The following is a 16,339-nucleotide window of genomic DNA, read 5'->3' on the forward strand; positions in this document are numbered from 1 at the left end:
TTAAAATATTACTTGTGTTCCATTTAATCTTGGATTATCAGAACAGATTACCTGGATAGGCAATGCCAAGTAAAATCTTCAATTGGCATGTTGTTAACACTTTTTTAACACTGAAGCCAGATCTTGTGTACACAAGCAAGTCCTCCAAATCCTAGATCGCATTAACAACTAATCAACTATGGAAGCACTCATAGCAGTTATGATCCTTTTGAACGGAATATCATATTGAAGCTCCAAGTTTTGAGAGCTCAATGAAAAAAACAAAGCAAAGACAGTAAAGAGTTTTTTTTCGCATTCTTTCAAATGTAATGTCTAACAGGTATCTGGAAAAACATTTGTGGATGTAAACTGAGCCTGATAGAGTGCGTGTATTTTATGAATAGAAAAATAGTTTTAGTGTAAAGCGCTTGTTGAGAAGAATTTTTTGTTTTTCTCTTCATTACCAAGAATTTCAATCAGTATGTCATTAAAAACTAATGCTCCGACAAGTAGCCATTTTTCATTTCTCTGTCGGTTGGAAGTGCATTCCGTATTTTGTTGATATCTCAAAAACTAATAGACCATTTTTTTCAAACTCGAATTATGCTGAAAACATTTATCCGCACAAAGCGACTAAAGTTTCCTTATCTTGTCAATCAAAAGACAACTAGTTTTTGGTCACCAGCCATTTTTCATTTCTCACTCAGTTGGAAGTGCCGCTGGTATTTTGGCAATATCTCAAGAATTAAAAGTCCAATTGGCTTGAAGCTTTGGAATGATATGGAAAACCTATACCGCACAGAGCCACCGATTTTTTTGTAATTATCTGTAAACCAGAAGTACATGAAAACAAGGTGAAACTACGAATTCGAGTTTACACGGGTTCGTAGGATCAGGTGGAGAAACATTTCTCTGAATTATCACAGGCCCAGGCTCTAAAGTGTTAACTAGGCTAATCCATAGAAATAATATCAAAAATATGGATTACTTAAAAAGTTATCATTTTTTGTCAGAGCAAATGATATCTTTGATTAGATTCTAGCTTAAATAGCACATAAGATACATGTAGTTTCAAGTTCAACATTGTTGGGTAGAATTTTAATGTAATTAGCTTCCGTCACTCATCACTCAAGGGATGCCACCAGCAAAGTTCACATAGTGGATCATAGAGTGACAGTAGTCTACCAGCAGCCTTAATACTTTGGAAACTAAATTAGGGATCCATCATTGCAGTTAACATCAAATTCTATGATTTGGTCTGAAAAGAATGAGCAAACGGAACCATTGAATAAAATGAAACTTGACGCTATTGTTTTGAGTAAATAATTGCTTTCTCCTGCATCTACAAGATGTAGTATAGAGGGCTGAGGAAACATTGCCTATCACAATCAATTTATTGTGAATATAATGACCTCGCCTTTTTCCCAATCGGGGACTGCCAATTTATTACCATGAACGCTAATTTGTCCAGCAGGTTCAGGCAGTCTATCGCTGTGAAGTTCTCTCAGTTTCTTACCTGCCAAAATAAACAAGCTATTAGAGCAATATTCTAACAAACATTTGTATGCAACCTGCAAGGGTAGATTAGTATGTTTGGACACCCTCATAGCCGTTTATGAATCAGGCATGCGGCCTATCAGTAATTACATATTCGAATTGTGATGCAAGGGCCATGATTTGTACAAATTATGGCCAGCATAATTTGTTTCAACTGTGGTTTAAGAACTTAGCGCACCCAATAAAAGCGATGTCCCCCTTCTGTTACGGCAAAGATAACTTTTGAACAAGGTTTTACCTTTGGAGGTCGATGTTATAAATTTATCTGGCTACAACCACACAATGTTCAAGGGTGCATTTGAATCAAACAGCTTTTAAAAGATGAGTTTGAATGGTCATTTACAAAATTTAACAAACAACAAAATGTAACTGTGCTACACAAAAATTTTCTACTCTCTTCCTGACAGCAGTTGTGATAAAATGAGAAGCGAGTTCTAGTTAATTACTTGTGCCAGAATTGGCAATTTTCATGTTATATATTGCCAATTTAGCTAGACTGCAGCACAGTCATCTAAACTTGCTATAACAATTCCTTGTTTACTGAGCATTCTTGGAATACAAATTACTGAGGAATGTTAGTTCAATAATAAGGTCAAGATTGACTAGCTTTCTTTTACATTGTAGTAGGACTCATGGACTTAGGGTGTACATTAGCAGCATGGAGTGCTTCTATAGACTTGCTAAGTTATCACACCTTTCCTTGTTATATAATTGCTCATATTTGTTTGATTTATATTTCTGTTCGTATTTGTATCATTATGTTTGGGCCATCTTCTAAAGAGTAATTTTTTAAATGGGTGTTTTTTAGCCAGCATAATTGGCTAATCGCTAAAAAAATAATTACTTGGCATTTTCACAGGAACTTTTATCTACCATCAGTTGTTGTGAAGTTGCACAAAATCTCTCAGAAAGTTCTAGAATAACTTAATATAGAATATCTAGGATTGTAACCTGGCGAGCTGAACTTTTGCTGAATGGTCATTTGCAAGTCTTTTTTTGTACAAGTATGCGATTGCACATCTAGAAGGTTAGACATTTTATTTGTTTTTAAAATGCAACAGACCGCTTGCAATCCTAAAAATATCCCTTAACAGAAGCTCGAACATACTAGAAACATAAAGCTGAATAAATCGGCTATTATTTTCAAAATATACAAACCATTAAAATATTGTGTAACAACAATATACAACACCTAAAGTAAAATAATTTAACCAAACTATTCACTGTTAACATCACTTTTTTGTTAACACCACGTTCAACTTCTTTTGTCGCATTACAAGAAATGCTATAGCAAGATTAAAAATTCATATCTGTCAAGTTTGCAAGCTTTATGAGAAAAAGTGAAATGTTTTTCAATGTCCTATATTTACAATCTAGAAGTTTGGCAAGTATTTATAACACAGACTTAAAATTCAACTATGTCATTTCACAAGCTGCGTTTTAATGCAACACTGTGTCACTTAGCAAATACAAATAACCATTTAGTCTGATAGAAATTTCAAACAACCATCATATTTAATTAATGAATATTCTAGTGAAAGGAGGTAAAATTTCCATTTAATAACGAATATAGAATTATTTCCTATTTCGTTATTATTTGTAATACGGCAGTGCCAAAAAGTGCCATAAATTAAGTTTATATTAAATATCTCTTCATATCTTCATATCAGCTACATGAACCGGCTGTGAGTGACACTTGAGTTCAAATAACTACAAACACTTTTTTGGTTCAACAACGAAAAGGTCTATTCTTTTATATGTCTGTCTTTCTATACAACATTTTATGTCAAATATTAGCCAGTTCAACGCTGATCATTAGCCAATCATTACCTATATATAGCGGAAAAAAACTCCCGATAGTGCAAGGGTAATATAACTAATTGCGAGCTTGCCAGTTATGAATTGTCAGTCTGTGTGGTTAAAGCACATCAATTACATAATTTTTTATCATATATTTCAATACATCAGAGTCTTGGCTTTTGAATGAGCCCATTGTTTGATGTGGTGAGACAGACGTTGGTCGGTGTTTATAAGATTTCCACAGAGCTCTACCGCAGAAATGTTCAATGGTATAGACTCGAAAATTGTGATGTCACAATTTTCATATGCGGTGTTGTGTGCTCTTACCACTTATTTTATTGCTTACCGCTTATATTGATGAACTACGATAATGACGCTAGTGTCAGGCGAAGGTAGGACAACTCCAGAGAACCAATGAAGATGACAAAGGAATCAGTGTCATTAGTTTTCCATGTAAAGATTATTTCTATGATAAATAACTCAGATTCCAAGCACCATACTATGTTTTCCCGATGATATTATGCACTAGCCCTCTCATTTTATTGTGATGTTGAGGGTCGCGACTGAGACTAGGGTAATTAATTTTAAGCATTGTGTGGTCTCGCGAAAGTGCGATTGACATGTATTCCTAGAGCCATGCAACTGCAGGTCACAATTTAATCGATGTGATTTCATTACCTTTATCAACGACAGTATATTTGTTGAAGCATAAGTAACCCAGAACATGTGTTTGTATTGGTCGGGCATTAGCACGATCCTCTAATGCACGATCCCCGGGCGTTGTTGATTATCTAGAATCCTCGTTTATTATTAGCACTCTCTGGGTTTAACAGCACTGATTGTCACAGAAAAGCGCAGCCTCAATGGCAGGGAAAGGGATCGACTACCTAAGGCTAAATAATAATTGTGACATCACATTGTGGGAACTGAAACCAAGTATTTTTTATTGCAGGGCATACTTTTGACACCCTGTTTTTCATAGTTCTATTAATCTTTGTGAATCTGAACCATATCAGAGGTTTAAATTTATTTCTCTAAAAAACCAATTACACAGACATAAACGAAAAGAAACAGATAATATAGTAGTGCTTACCACAGGGAGATATGATGTAGATGGTACGGTTTCTGAAGGTAGAGACATAGATGAGTCCAGTTGAGTCGTGGCTGACCCCGCAGGCATATGGCAAATCCCCACAAGACCAGATTTGAGTTAGACCTTTATCATCAACTCTGTACTTCACTAGTGAGTTGCACTCCGGGTAAGGCGTATGCCTACGGTAGTTCTTACGGTGTTTCCTCAGCTCGTCTTCACCGGTAGTTGCTAGCAGCTCGTCGTTAGGCAGGAAATATGGCACCCAAAGGGTGGGTGCGATTGTACAGGTCCTGCACTTTTTGCTTGCAAAATCATACATAACAACTTGCCGCAAATCCGGGTTTGTAACGATTATGTACTGGTTAGACACTGTAAGGAATGGCAAAATATTGCTTTGCACTGTGAATGTGAACAACTGGCTTGTGTCTGTTAATCCATAAACGTATTCCTCTACAAAATAGGAGTTGCCTTTTCCATAAAGAATGTAATTGACAGAATGTTTAGATGTTTGCATACAAGAACGCAAGTCCTTTAAATGTGTCACATAGGCAGCTCTGCTTTCTCCACGGAGCTGATGATATATTCCTTCAGCGGTTCCGATTTGTAGGTCACCATTTTGAAAGTGGCTCACAGAAAAAGAATTCTTCCCAACAATTATCCTGAAGTGAAATTTCACTTCCGTAGGAATGTTAACTAAGTTCATATGCAGCCCTGCAGTTCCTACAATAATACAGATTATAAAAGAATGGCAACATATAAAACAAAGATGGTGAGTGGAGAGCTGTGCCTGAGCAACCCATTTGACTATTACCAGTTCTACTAAAGCCTGCTCAAGGCGCACTACAGTGGCATGTGCCGATGAGTGTGACAATTGAGAAAAATATTTTTGCTGAAATTTCCGGGAAGTGCTTACCCTAGGACACTTATATTTCGCTAGTATTTAGTTTCGTGAGTAGCACACAGAGTAAAATTTCGCTGCAACTTAATTTCGCAGCTCTGATGAGTGCGAAAATATAGTCATGTGAAAATAAATACAGTGGAACAAACAAATTAGATTCCTCAGGTCCGGTCCTCTAGTAAAAAAAGTTGTTATATTTGCGACTAGTTTGTATTTGTAACCCGCAGGTATAAATGTTTGGCAGAAATCGATAATTCAACGTGATCGCTTGCTGCCATTTGTTTCTTGGACTATCAATGACGTCTCGGTCCTTTCCGTCGTGACCGATATGGTACCAATATTAGATCTCAAGTATTTATAGCAAGCGATGGCCATGGCACGCTTTGAGTTCACAATATTTCAAATTTTAAAAAAATCAAATACAGTACATGTCTCATAAAAAAGAAAATAGATAACAACCAACATCACAACCAGAGCTGTATAACATGGTTGGACCTGGTGAGGGTTGTTATCGTTTTTGGTTGGCAGTAAAATTCATCACTACAATAAGTATTATTTAATTGTATGACTTCACCTACCAGACTTTCATCCTCATCAGTTACAAATTCGGTGACTAAACTGATATCATCATCTTCTTCGTTTGTCTTGGCTTTTCCAAAAAAACTTGTTATCTTAATTTGCTTTGCCATGCTGCTCATTCGGTGTATTAACGAATTTACTAGAAATTTCCCAATGAGCTCAATCACACACAAAATTATCTGCATTTCTAATATGACGATTTTGTTGTGGATATCAATGAACTACAGGGCCGTATTCCCTTGGACAGCTGGCCGGCTAAGACGCCCCAACTTTTTAGGAATTTCATAGTCCAACGGCTATAGAAAGGTTTTTATCGCTGTAGAATATCACTTTATTCGAAGCCATAGATACAAACGTCAACTTTTAGTAGTTCTTAGGCGTCATTATTATCTTCATCAGCGGCAAAATATTTTTGTTAACGACTTTTATAAAGGTTTGCAAAATATCAAGTTTTAGCAAACATCTGCTTGCCCATATCCTACTTAATGAACTTGAAATAAAATCGGCAAAAATGATCTTTGTTAAAACGCTTAAAAGAAAAAGATGTCTTCTTTCTGAGCTTTTCAACTGCATACAAGTTTTGCCTGTTTTAATTTTAAAACGTTTTGTCAGTCACATCAGCTAAAACAAAGCAAATCTCAAAAAATAGAAAAATGTTGATACTTGCCAATAAAATTTTTTAAAACTTCACGTGAGAGGCCCGGCTGAGGCCCTGCATAAGAGAAACCAGTTGGGAGCTTACAGCACCCCCCCTTCTCTACACCCCAGATGTTCATAACTAGTCGTCTAACATTAGCCCCCCAACTTGCAACCAGTGAATACAGGCCTGCGTAGAACATAGCTATTTAATTTCGAATTTTCGCTAGTTCGTTATGATAGTTTAGTTTCGCGCATGAATTTTTCGCTTGATGATGACTCCGCGAAAACGCGAAAGTTAGATGCCGCGAATACTTAAGTGTCCTAGGGTAGTCAGCTGGCACTTGCTGGAGAACAAACTATGAAAAATGTCTTGATGCAAAAAATTAAAAATGTTCTGTAGCTTAGAGCATAATTTTTCAGTTTTCGCCCACAATTTTGGTAGAATAATTGGATTTTCGGTAGCTGAAAGCAGTACTAGACATAAGCCTATGCAATAAAACAGAGCCTGAAATATGTTGATCCGTTAATGTCTTACATTTATAGCTAGCATACCTATTATAGGCCACATACATAACTCAAGATTTAATAGCGGCTGGAGTTGATCAGTGGACCAAAATCTTCCTTTAGAAATTACTGGAATTAGTTTAAAGGTTTACTTGCCACAAAATTCACATTACAGTCATTTGGTATCAGAAGATTCACCATGTCTTACTCTGTTGTGTTGTAGGTGCCAAATATGTGGAAATGTGATTACAAGCTCTTAAAAGCTCAAAAACGAACAGTTAATCGCAGCCACACAAGACCGCTGTAGTTTGGATTCTCTTTCAAAAACGGCTCAAATGTGACGTAGTTGTGAGAGATGGTTTCTGTTCACACCTTCATGCAACCTTATTCGTCGAAATATTTTCAAATATACTTCACGCATTCAATAAAACCATGTCTATTGTTCTTACGCGTCTTTGAGCACTGATATCTCAAAACCTACCATAAAAATCTGTTTAATTTTTTAATCTTAGCTTGAACGATTGCATATCATCCTCTGATAAACATGACGAGCCTGTTGGTCACCTGTGATAATCGAAGTGCTGCAAAAATTATTTGCGAAGTATTGGGTCACATGATCAGATTACGACTTGACGATTAGTTCAAGCCGAAATGAAACTGTAAAGTAGCGAGCATCTATATTTGATACGGGGTCTTCAGTAAAACCCGAAGTGTTTGTCATAAACTAGTGCTACGATAAGTTTTATATTGAGCTTTTTATTGGCCTTTCAATTCACATGAGAACATCACGTGACAAGACAATAACCAAATGTAATGACAACGTCATCGAAATAAAGAGATTCCAATCTACGGCGGCTTTTCGTTTTTGAGCTTTTAAGAGCTTGTAATCACTTTCCCACACATTTGGCACCTACAACACAACAGAGTAAGACATGGTGAATTTTTTTATACCAAATAACTGTAATTAAAATTTTGTTGCCAGTCAACCTTTAAGAATCAAAACAAAGTGTACCATGAAGATGTATGTTAGTAGAGAACAACAAACACCAAAAAGTCAGTCAAACATTCACTACTTAGCAGCCATAATTGATAGAATAAGCAGGAGGCTTCATGAGAGAGCTGCAACACGATCACATAAAAATGACTCAATGGTGAAAACAAATCAGCGACATTTGACCATGTGACTTGGAACTATTCTTACAATAATTGTTAATACTAATTAAATCAACAACTATCATCTGTGTAATAGGCTATATTTTGGCCTATTATTATGTTGCTATTTGCTCAAAACTATTTATTCAAAATTATAATACGACTTTCACTATTATGGTTTTTAGTCTCTGGCATCAAAATATTAAAAACTCAGCCACCAGAATGAACACTTCATTTGGATTTCTGGTCACCCATCCTGAAAAGCAAGTAACAAACAGGGAGTTGTGTACTCATCGCCAATTCGGGTTAAAGGGTCTTGCTAGTCATTGACCTTTTCAAGAAAGTAGGACTTTGAATATCTTTTACAAATCACTAATACTGGCTTTTTCAATAACAAAGATCTGATTTTATAATTTGCTGGAAAATATTGCAAAATGCTAGTGAAGCGGTAAAAGAATTATGTTCAGCAACACGACCATCGTCTCAGCCATTTATCACTCTGCATACTCCTCCGTATCGCATACTGTTATTCTCATGCCTCTCTATTCTCTTTATATTACTTATGAACAAGCTCTAAAATTCTTATATTGTCATTAGACTCATTATTAATGCTTGATGAGCAATCAAATTGCATACCATCACACAAGACAGCAGGCAGCCTCTTAAATTGTTTCTGAATCTCAACATTTGTGTTTCGTATGAGCTCATCTGCCATCTGGGACTTCGCTTTGACTTTCTCAGTAACATGACTGTCTCTCAACCAGCTGTGTATTTTATTATATGATTCCTCTAAATGCTCTCTTTTAGCAAACAGCTCGGAGTTGTATGCCTCCACCTCCTTTGTAAGTTTCATCTGATGGGCACGTAATGTCTCCTTGAGCCTTTCACTCTCGGACTGGATCCGTACAATCTACAGGTGTAGCGAGACAAATCTTTAAGTGATAGGTATTTGCTAAGTATTGTTGGATTTTGGAAAACTGAAAACGGTTTCTCTCAAATAGATGGTGTTATATCACTATGCATAAGCGTCTGAAAAAATAGCCCTACAACATAATGCAATATATTCAGAGAGCTCCGCATGCATAAAAGTATGGTGATGCAGTGTGATCACTGAGAGCTACAACATAGCTCCATCTTGTCAAATCAATTGCTTCAGTAACATAATTGCAAGCATCGCATATAACTTAGCTGCTTATCTGTATATATAAATCTCAGAGTTTTTTTTGTTAAACCGCATGTCCAGGATAGCAATTAAAATCTAGAAAAAATGAAAAATCCGCACGAAACTAGATTTGATCGCGGCACCTCCATTTCTATAGGCGGCGAACTTAACCATTAAGCTACACGGAATACAATGAATGCCTTGAGCAAGTAGTCATTACATTGGTTAAGATACATACGCTTAAGAGCTTACTTGGGGTTAATAACTAGCACTGTTGACCATTAATGCTGGCCAAAATGCTGGTATTGTTTTAGTAAAGATTTTAGTAAAGATCTAGCTTTCCAGGTAAGTTACTTAAAGTCATCAAGTAATTATTCTATTACTCGTGCAACGCCAGGCATTCATCTAGTTTTTTATATATACATGTAATATGAAATACCAAATTCAGAAGGAGATGCTGTGCATTATTGTAAAAAATGAATGCATGTTATTGCCAGCTGTTCACCTTTGTAAAATACTCCTTACGAATAGCTTTACAAATTGTTTAGTGAAGCATGAATGAATAGGACATTGCTATGTATTGTTTATCTTGTCCACTAATATTCTTTAACAAACATTTAGGAAAAGTTTAATTTGTAAATACAGTAAAGCTTCAGCCAAGCCATCTATTATACTAGAATAATGCAGTTTTTCATTGTTATACAAGAGTTGCCGGTGAAAAACCAGCAATATCGAACCAACTCAAAATTTGCGCTTTATAAAAATTTTTGAAACAACGTCTCATTGCTCTAGCTCCACTGCATCAAATGTTTTGTTTCAAAGACTAACTTGGCATCAGTTGAAGCACTGAAAATTTAACATTGCAAAAAGGTGCGATTGAAGTCACAATTTAGAAACACTGGAGCAATCACCATAAAACCACTATTTGGAGCTCTATTTTTTAACCCTTCTCCTATAGTGGCACTTTATTAAAGGTAAAATTGCATTTTTACCTTTAATAAAGGTAAAACTTTACCTTACTTTTACCTTGCTTTGAGAACTTTAGTAGCAAAATAATCAGCTGAAATTTACCCATTCTCAATGAACAATTTACTGTTCACGAAATGATTTTAAATGTCCACATTTTTAAAGAATTTTTTTACTATTCCATACCATAAACTACACACAGAGGTAATAAGAGAACAGCTAATATGTAAATTGCAATGATTGTCTTCACAAGGTTGAATAATGTACTGTGCTGCTATATTTGCAGCAACTTGTACCTTGGCCTCGTCTACTCAGTCTCATGTACAAAAAGGTAATATACTATAAACGTGTCGAAATAGATAGCCTGTTTCATTTTAAATTTAGTAAAAAATATCCTATCTATGAACATAAAGATTTGATGTTTTATTTCTAAACTTTAACATTAAAGGTTGAATTGCAACAAAATTCACATTACAGTTATTTGGTTTCAAAAGGTTCACCATGTCTTACTCTGTTGTGTTGTAGGTGCAAAATATGTGGAAATGTGATTACAAGCTCTTAAAAGCTCAAAAACGAAAAGCCACCATAGATTGGAATCTCTTTATTTCTCTGACGTTGTCATTACATTTGGTTATTGTCTTGTCACGTGATGTTCTCATGTGAATTGAAAGGCCAATAAAAAGTTCAATATAAAACTTATCGTAGCACTAGTTTATGACAAACACTTCAGGTTTTACCAAAGACCCCGTATCAAATATAGATGCTCGCTACTTTACAGTTTTGTTTCGGCTTGATCAATCGTCAAGTCGTAATCTGATCATGTGACCCAATGCTTCGCAAATAATATTTGCAGCACTTTTCGATTATCACAGGTGACCAACAGGCTCGTCTTGATTATCAAACAATGACATGGACTCCTTCGAGGTAAGGTTAAAAAATTAAATGAATTTTTACGGTAAGTTATAAGATATCAGTGCTAAAAGTGACAGGATTACAATGACGATAAAATGGACGCGTAAGAACAATAGACATGGTTTTATTGAATGCGTGACGTATATTTATCCCACAACTACGTCACATTTGAGCTGTTTTGGAAAGAGAATCCAAACGGGGGTCTCGTTTGGCCGCGATTAACTGTTCGTTTTTCTTAGCTTTTAAGAGCTTATCATCACATTCCCACATATTTTGCATCTACAACACAACAGAGTAAGACATGGTGAATCTTTTGATATCAAATAACTGTAATGAGAATTTTATTGTCATTACAAGCAAGTCAACCTTTAAACATCAAAGAAACAAAGGCTAGTCCATGGTAAGATTACTATCTAAAAATTTTATACAGTAAGTGCACAGTAAGGTATCGTAGCAAATATCAAGTAAAATAGAAAAACCACCGTACGAACTTTTGTCTTCAATTTTTGACAATTGTAACATAATAACTTTAAATATAATAAGAAACAGACAGAAGACAAATTTTTTGTTGAAGTCTGAGACGTAAAAATCATGAATTTTGTGGTTGAAATCTGACTTAATTAAGACAAGAAATATGACTGTAGCTTGTTCCTAGTCAGTAGCCATGACAACACTTCAGCAACAAACTACTTGACACACGCATTTATTAATTAAACAAATATCAACAGCAAGCAAATGTTTAGACTGTTCAAACTGAATCTGATTTATTATGTTTTACTCTGCTAGATAGTGCACCATGGTTATTGTAAATAAACTTACTATGGGAGCAGATTGTTTGAATGAATTTGGTCTCCTCTATAATTTTAGAAAGTGACCTACCAAAGTGCTCCACCACCTGCAGGGTACTAGCCTCTTCTCTTCAATATACCAACTAAAGTAAATAAAATAGTAGTAGCAGGTAATATCTTACACTCTCCTGGCAGATCTTATCTATTAGCTTTAGACTTGCTCGCCCCTGCGCCTCACATTCATCGAGAGTCAACCATGCCTGCTTATTCAGCCTGCAAATCTCAGTGAGCTTGTCACTTGCTGACTTGAGAAGTCGCTCAAAGTGGGTTTTTATCTCCTCATTGTGTTTATTGAGAGAGCTGAACTTGTGTTGCAATTGGCGCGTGGCTATGGAACGAATTAATCTGATTAGAGTCTTGAACAAACAGAAACATAGATCCAAATTCGCTGAAAATTGGTTAGTGGATTCTAACATCAAATACCAATCAATGCAATAAAGATTTTTCCAGCTACCGCTAGCTTTCACATAAGTTCTTCATAATACTCAAATATAAAATAAGCTTTTTTGAAATTATTATAAAGTCTTACCAAAACTGAGAGCTCACATACATTCATTTGGCTTTTAAAAGTAAATAATAAGTGGGACCTATGAACCTTGAACAAAAGTATTTACCTGAACATGCTGCGGAGAGGTCACATTCAGCACACACCAATTCATGACACTTTTCACAGGCTAAGATAATCTTCTCATTGTGTTTCTTACACCTGACGGTATGAGGAAACTGGGAACTCTCATATATGGCAACAGATATGGTCTTATGCCTTTCACCAAAGTAGGAGTCATGTACCTACAACAATATCTGCCAGTAAAACAAATGGTTGAATACACAAATTCTAAACCCGCTGATAGAGTTTTAAATACTTTCATTTGGACACAAAGATAACTAGTAATAAAATTGGCTGTCAATAGAACTTGACAAATTCAAAGAAAAGACAACTCTGCTTCCAGAAGCAGTTGAAGCCAGAAAATGTATCGGTGCAACTAATTCACATACAGTTGGCTGCAATTAACTCAAGTTTTAAATAGCTCCAATCCCAATATTCAAAAGCTAGGATCACTCAGAATGACCCTGATTTTACACAAAGCACATCAAGAAAGAAGGAATTAATAGCTAATGGCAGTTCCGCAAGCACACTCATCACTTAACTACCCACACTTCCTCTGGTAATATATAATTATTGACTGCACTATTTGGCTTGTTGCTAAAAAGTCACAGAGAAGCAGTGAAGTGTACATAACAACACCATGTAAAAAAGAACATGAGCCCCTGAAGACTTGCTAACTTAAAATGACTGACTTGAAATGGCTGAATGTAGGGTTAGCTCAACTCTGGTATTTAATAGTACCATTTGTTTATCAATAGATCTGGAATGAGTTGCTATGGGGTACCATTTTCATATAGGTAACATTGAGGCGAAAGAACACCTCAATTGAAATCCATAATTTCTGATCTGAGTTAGGCATAACTTTTAGACTACCAAAGGTGACCTTCAATAGACATGGATTTCAGATCTATCCTAACTGTTATAAAATACAGCGACTTTGTACTGTGCATTGTACAAGCTTTTACATCAGTGATAAGCTGGTAAAACAAAAATGATACAATGAATTGTAGATGAGCTACGTATACAATTTTGGACTGCTTGTGAATTGCAGAGAACAGTCCAAGTGTTCATGGTTGACATGAATTTCATGGGTAAGTCCTTTCAATACTTGAAGTAATTGACTGATTAATAAAACCACCCCTTATGGAAGGGGTGGCCTTTAAAAGGGCAAAGGAGGGGGCAGGTTTACCGGTTTCTCTTCTATCTCTCCCTTGGGAAAGAAAGAAGACAGGCGTCATCACCAAGGGATCATTATGAGAAGATATGTGAAGATAAGAAGCAGAGGGTTATGAGAAAGATCAACAAAAGGCTGAGCCCTGGAGAGATCTGCTCTGGTTGTACCATCAGTATTTAGAGAGTGTCAAGAAGCAGCACCCAAAAACTGCTGGCACAATATTAGTTGACCTTTGTTAGAAATGTTTTAGAAGGTAATATTGGAGATGCTTTTAGTCCTTCGACTCTTACCAAAACAACTGAAGACATGACAATGATGGATGCGCAGGTGGCGTTTGTAATTTAACATGCTCACAGATGAAGCTGGAGGAGAAACAAGATTACATGGTAGATCCTTGGTCAATAGAAACATGGTTGCTATTGACCAAGGATATGAAAGAGTAAAATTGGACTAGTTAGCGGTTTCTATTAAACCTGAAGCCATCTAGTCTGAGCTGTGCTGCAATATGGCAGAGGGGGCATCAACTCTCAAACAGAAGTAAATGGATAGATGATGACCATACCAATGAAAGGAATAATTAAGGAGCAAAGGTGAAAGGAGTAAAGAGGAAACAGAAGCGTCTACTACTGAACAGAGAAGACCTGATGGCAGAAATGTATGAAATAATTTGTCTACCATGACAGAAGAGAATGCAAAGGACGCTTTAGTACAGAAGTTGTGTTAGTTTTTTTGGGTAAATTGATTATTATGTACGGGATGCTGAGAAACCTAGTTTGTGACCTAGTTTGTGAGTGTTATTAACCTGCTTGTGAAGTTGACATTATTTACATTCAGATGTCTTCAAAAATTTATGTATGGCTCAGAAATCTTGCAATTCAGCCAAGATTGCTTCATTTTCAATTTCTCGTTTCAATATTATTGTTTTCCCGTTTCTAATGCTAGATACTTACCTGCTTGTGGGTGTCACATATCTTTTCTTTGCACTTAGTGCAATAGCATACTGCTAGCTGCTCATCACAACCATCACAATCACATGTCAGGGTAGTACTGGTACCCTCAGGTTCCAATTTTACTGATGGTAGCTTCTTCAGGTCGATGCCATTATAAGCTCTCCTAAAACAAGTCATAATAGTGATAATCCATGTTAAGATCTGTGTGCAATCCTAGTCGCAAATATTCAAATCATTTTCACTTCAGAAACACATTTATCATTTCTTATAAAGTCAAACCTCAGCATACAAAGTAAATACATTCTGATATTTTATTTGTATGTGAAACTGTCATAGCTGGAGCAAATATTCTTACAGAGATACCTTGTATTTGGGTTAATTCGCTTCACAGATCAAGAACTTAACAATTGATACTTGAAATAATTATATATACCATCTATACAAATGCATTCAATAAAATTATGTAAAAACGGCATTGAAAAAAAACTATATGTAACAAACTAATCTAACAAGGTAAACTAACGACGTAAACTAACGAGGTAAAAGTTAATAAAAAGAGATTACTATTTTTACTTTGCATTTGAGTTAGAGACAAGCAAGTACAGGTGTTGCTCAGAGTTGGCATTTTTCCCGGGAAAAACTGTTTTTCCCAGGGCAGCGAGAAAAACTGGTGAAAACCGGGAACAACTGGTAAAAACCGGGAACAACTGAAAAATAATATAACGCCAGAATTTTTTATCCAAATATTTTGCTAGACAATGAAATTTAATAAAAATGGAAAATTTGACTAAACAATTAGTTGTGTGACTCCATATTTATATTAATCAATAGCGATCAATCAATCAACTTGCAGCAATGTACATGCAGCTGGCGTAAAACTAATAATTAAAATAACATAAAGTATGCCACAAATAATTGAAAATGACATTACCATAAAACCTCCAATTGAACACTATGGCGCTTTATTTTTCAACCTTTCCTCTATAGTAGTGGTCATTTGGAGGCGGTGCATAAATAAAAGGCTGGCAGTGTATTTTTTAAATGGTTCGTCAGAATTTTTAGAAAATAAATTTAGCCCGATTACGAAGGAAGCGAATGTCGCCTATATTTTGCTCTCTTGTTCCGTTGGAGCGATATTAAATCTTTTGGATGCAACAAACCTGCTAACTTACATCCAACTTGTCAAAGATCTCTTAATAAATATGCATCGATAAATCGAGAAATATCTCTACCAGTTGATGTCTACGGCTTGCAATTGGCCTGCGATGATACTATAGCCTGTATTCTTCTTTGCAATTTGTTGGCATTTTCAATTTTTATTCCATTCTAAATTTGAAAGCAGTTTTTGATTTTATATCTAAACTTAACAATGTTGCATGAAAGCTCATTGCACTCACTGATATGTTTGCTACAGTTTGTAGCCAAAACTAGCTTTTTATGTGCAATAGAAGCGGAGTTATGACCCTCGATTCATTATAAGCCATGTTAAGACAGCTGCAAGGATGCTATTACATAACAT

The 16,339-nt window shown here is 35.7% G+C and overlaps 2 protein-coding genes across 2 annotated transcripts; both read right to left on the reverse strand.

Annotated features, from left to right (window-relative positions):
* Positions 1-1,134: 1,134 nt before the first annotated feature.
* On the reverse strand, positions 1,135-8,934 carry LOC137385445 (uncharacterized). The gene is made up of 3 exons (XM_068071908.1): positions 8,838-8,934; positions 4,430-5,149; positions 1,135-1,495 (listed from the first exon to the last, which is right to left on the reverse strand). The coding sequence occupies exons 1-3, from the start codon at positions 8,914-8,916 to the stop codon at positions 1,368-1,370; spliced, it is 927 nt and encodes a 308-aa protein (XP_067928009.1). The 5' UTR covers positions 8,917-8,934; the 3' UTR covers positions 1,135-1,367.
* Positions 8,935-11,403: 2,469 nt separating this feature from the next.
* LOC137390130 (uncharacterized) lies at positions 11,404-13,230 on the reverse strand. The gene is made up of 4 exons (XM_068076399.1): positions 13,171-13,230; positions 12,704-12,878; positions 12,212-12,417; positions 11,404-11,520 (listed from the first exon to the last, which is right to left on the reverse strand). Exons 1-4 carry the CDS (start codon positions 13,228-13,230, stop codon positions 11,404-11,406), a joined length of 558 nt encoding a protein of 185 aa, XP_067932500.1.
* Between the last annotated feature and the right edge of the window lie 3,109 nt (positions 13,231-16,339).

This window comes from Watersipora subatra, chromosome 1 (assembly GCF_963576615.1).
Source record: "Watersipora subatra chromosome 1, tzWatSuba1.1, whole genome shotgun sequence".
Lineage (NCBI taxonomy): Eukaryota > Metazoa > Bryozoa > Gymnolaemata > Cheilostomatida > Watersiporidae > Watersipora > Watersipora subatra.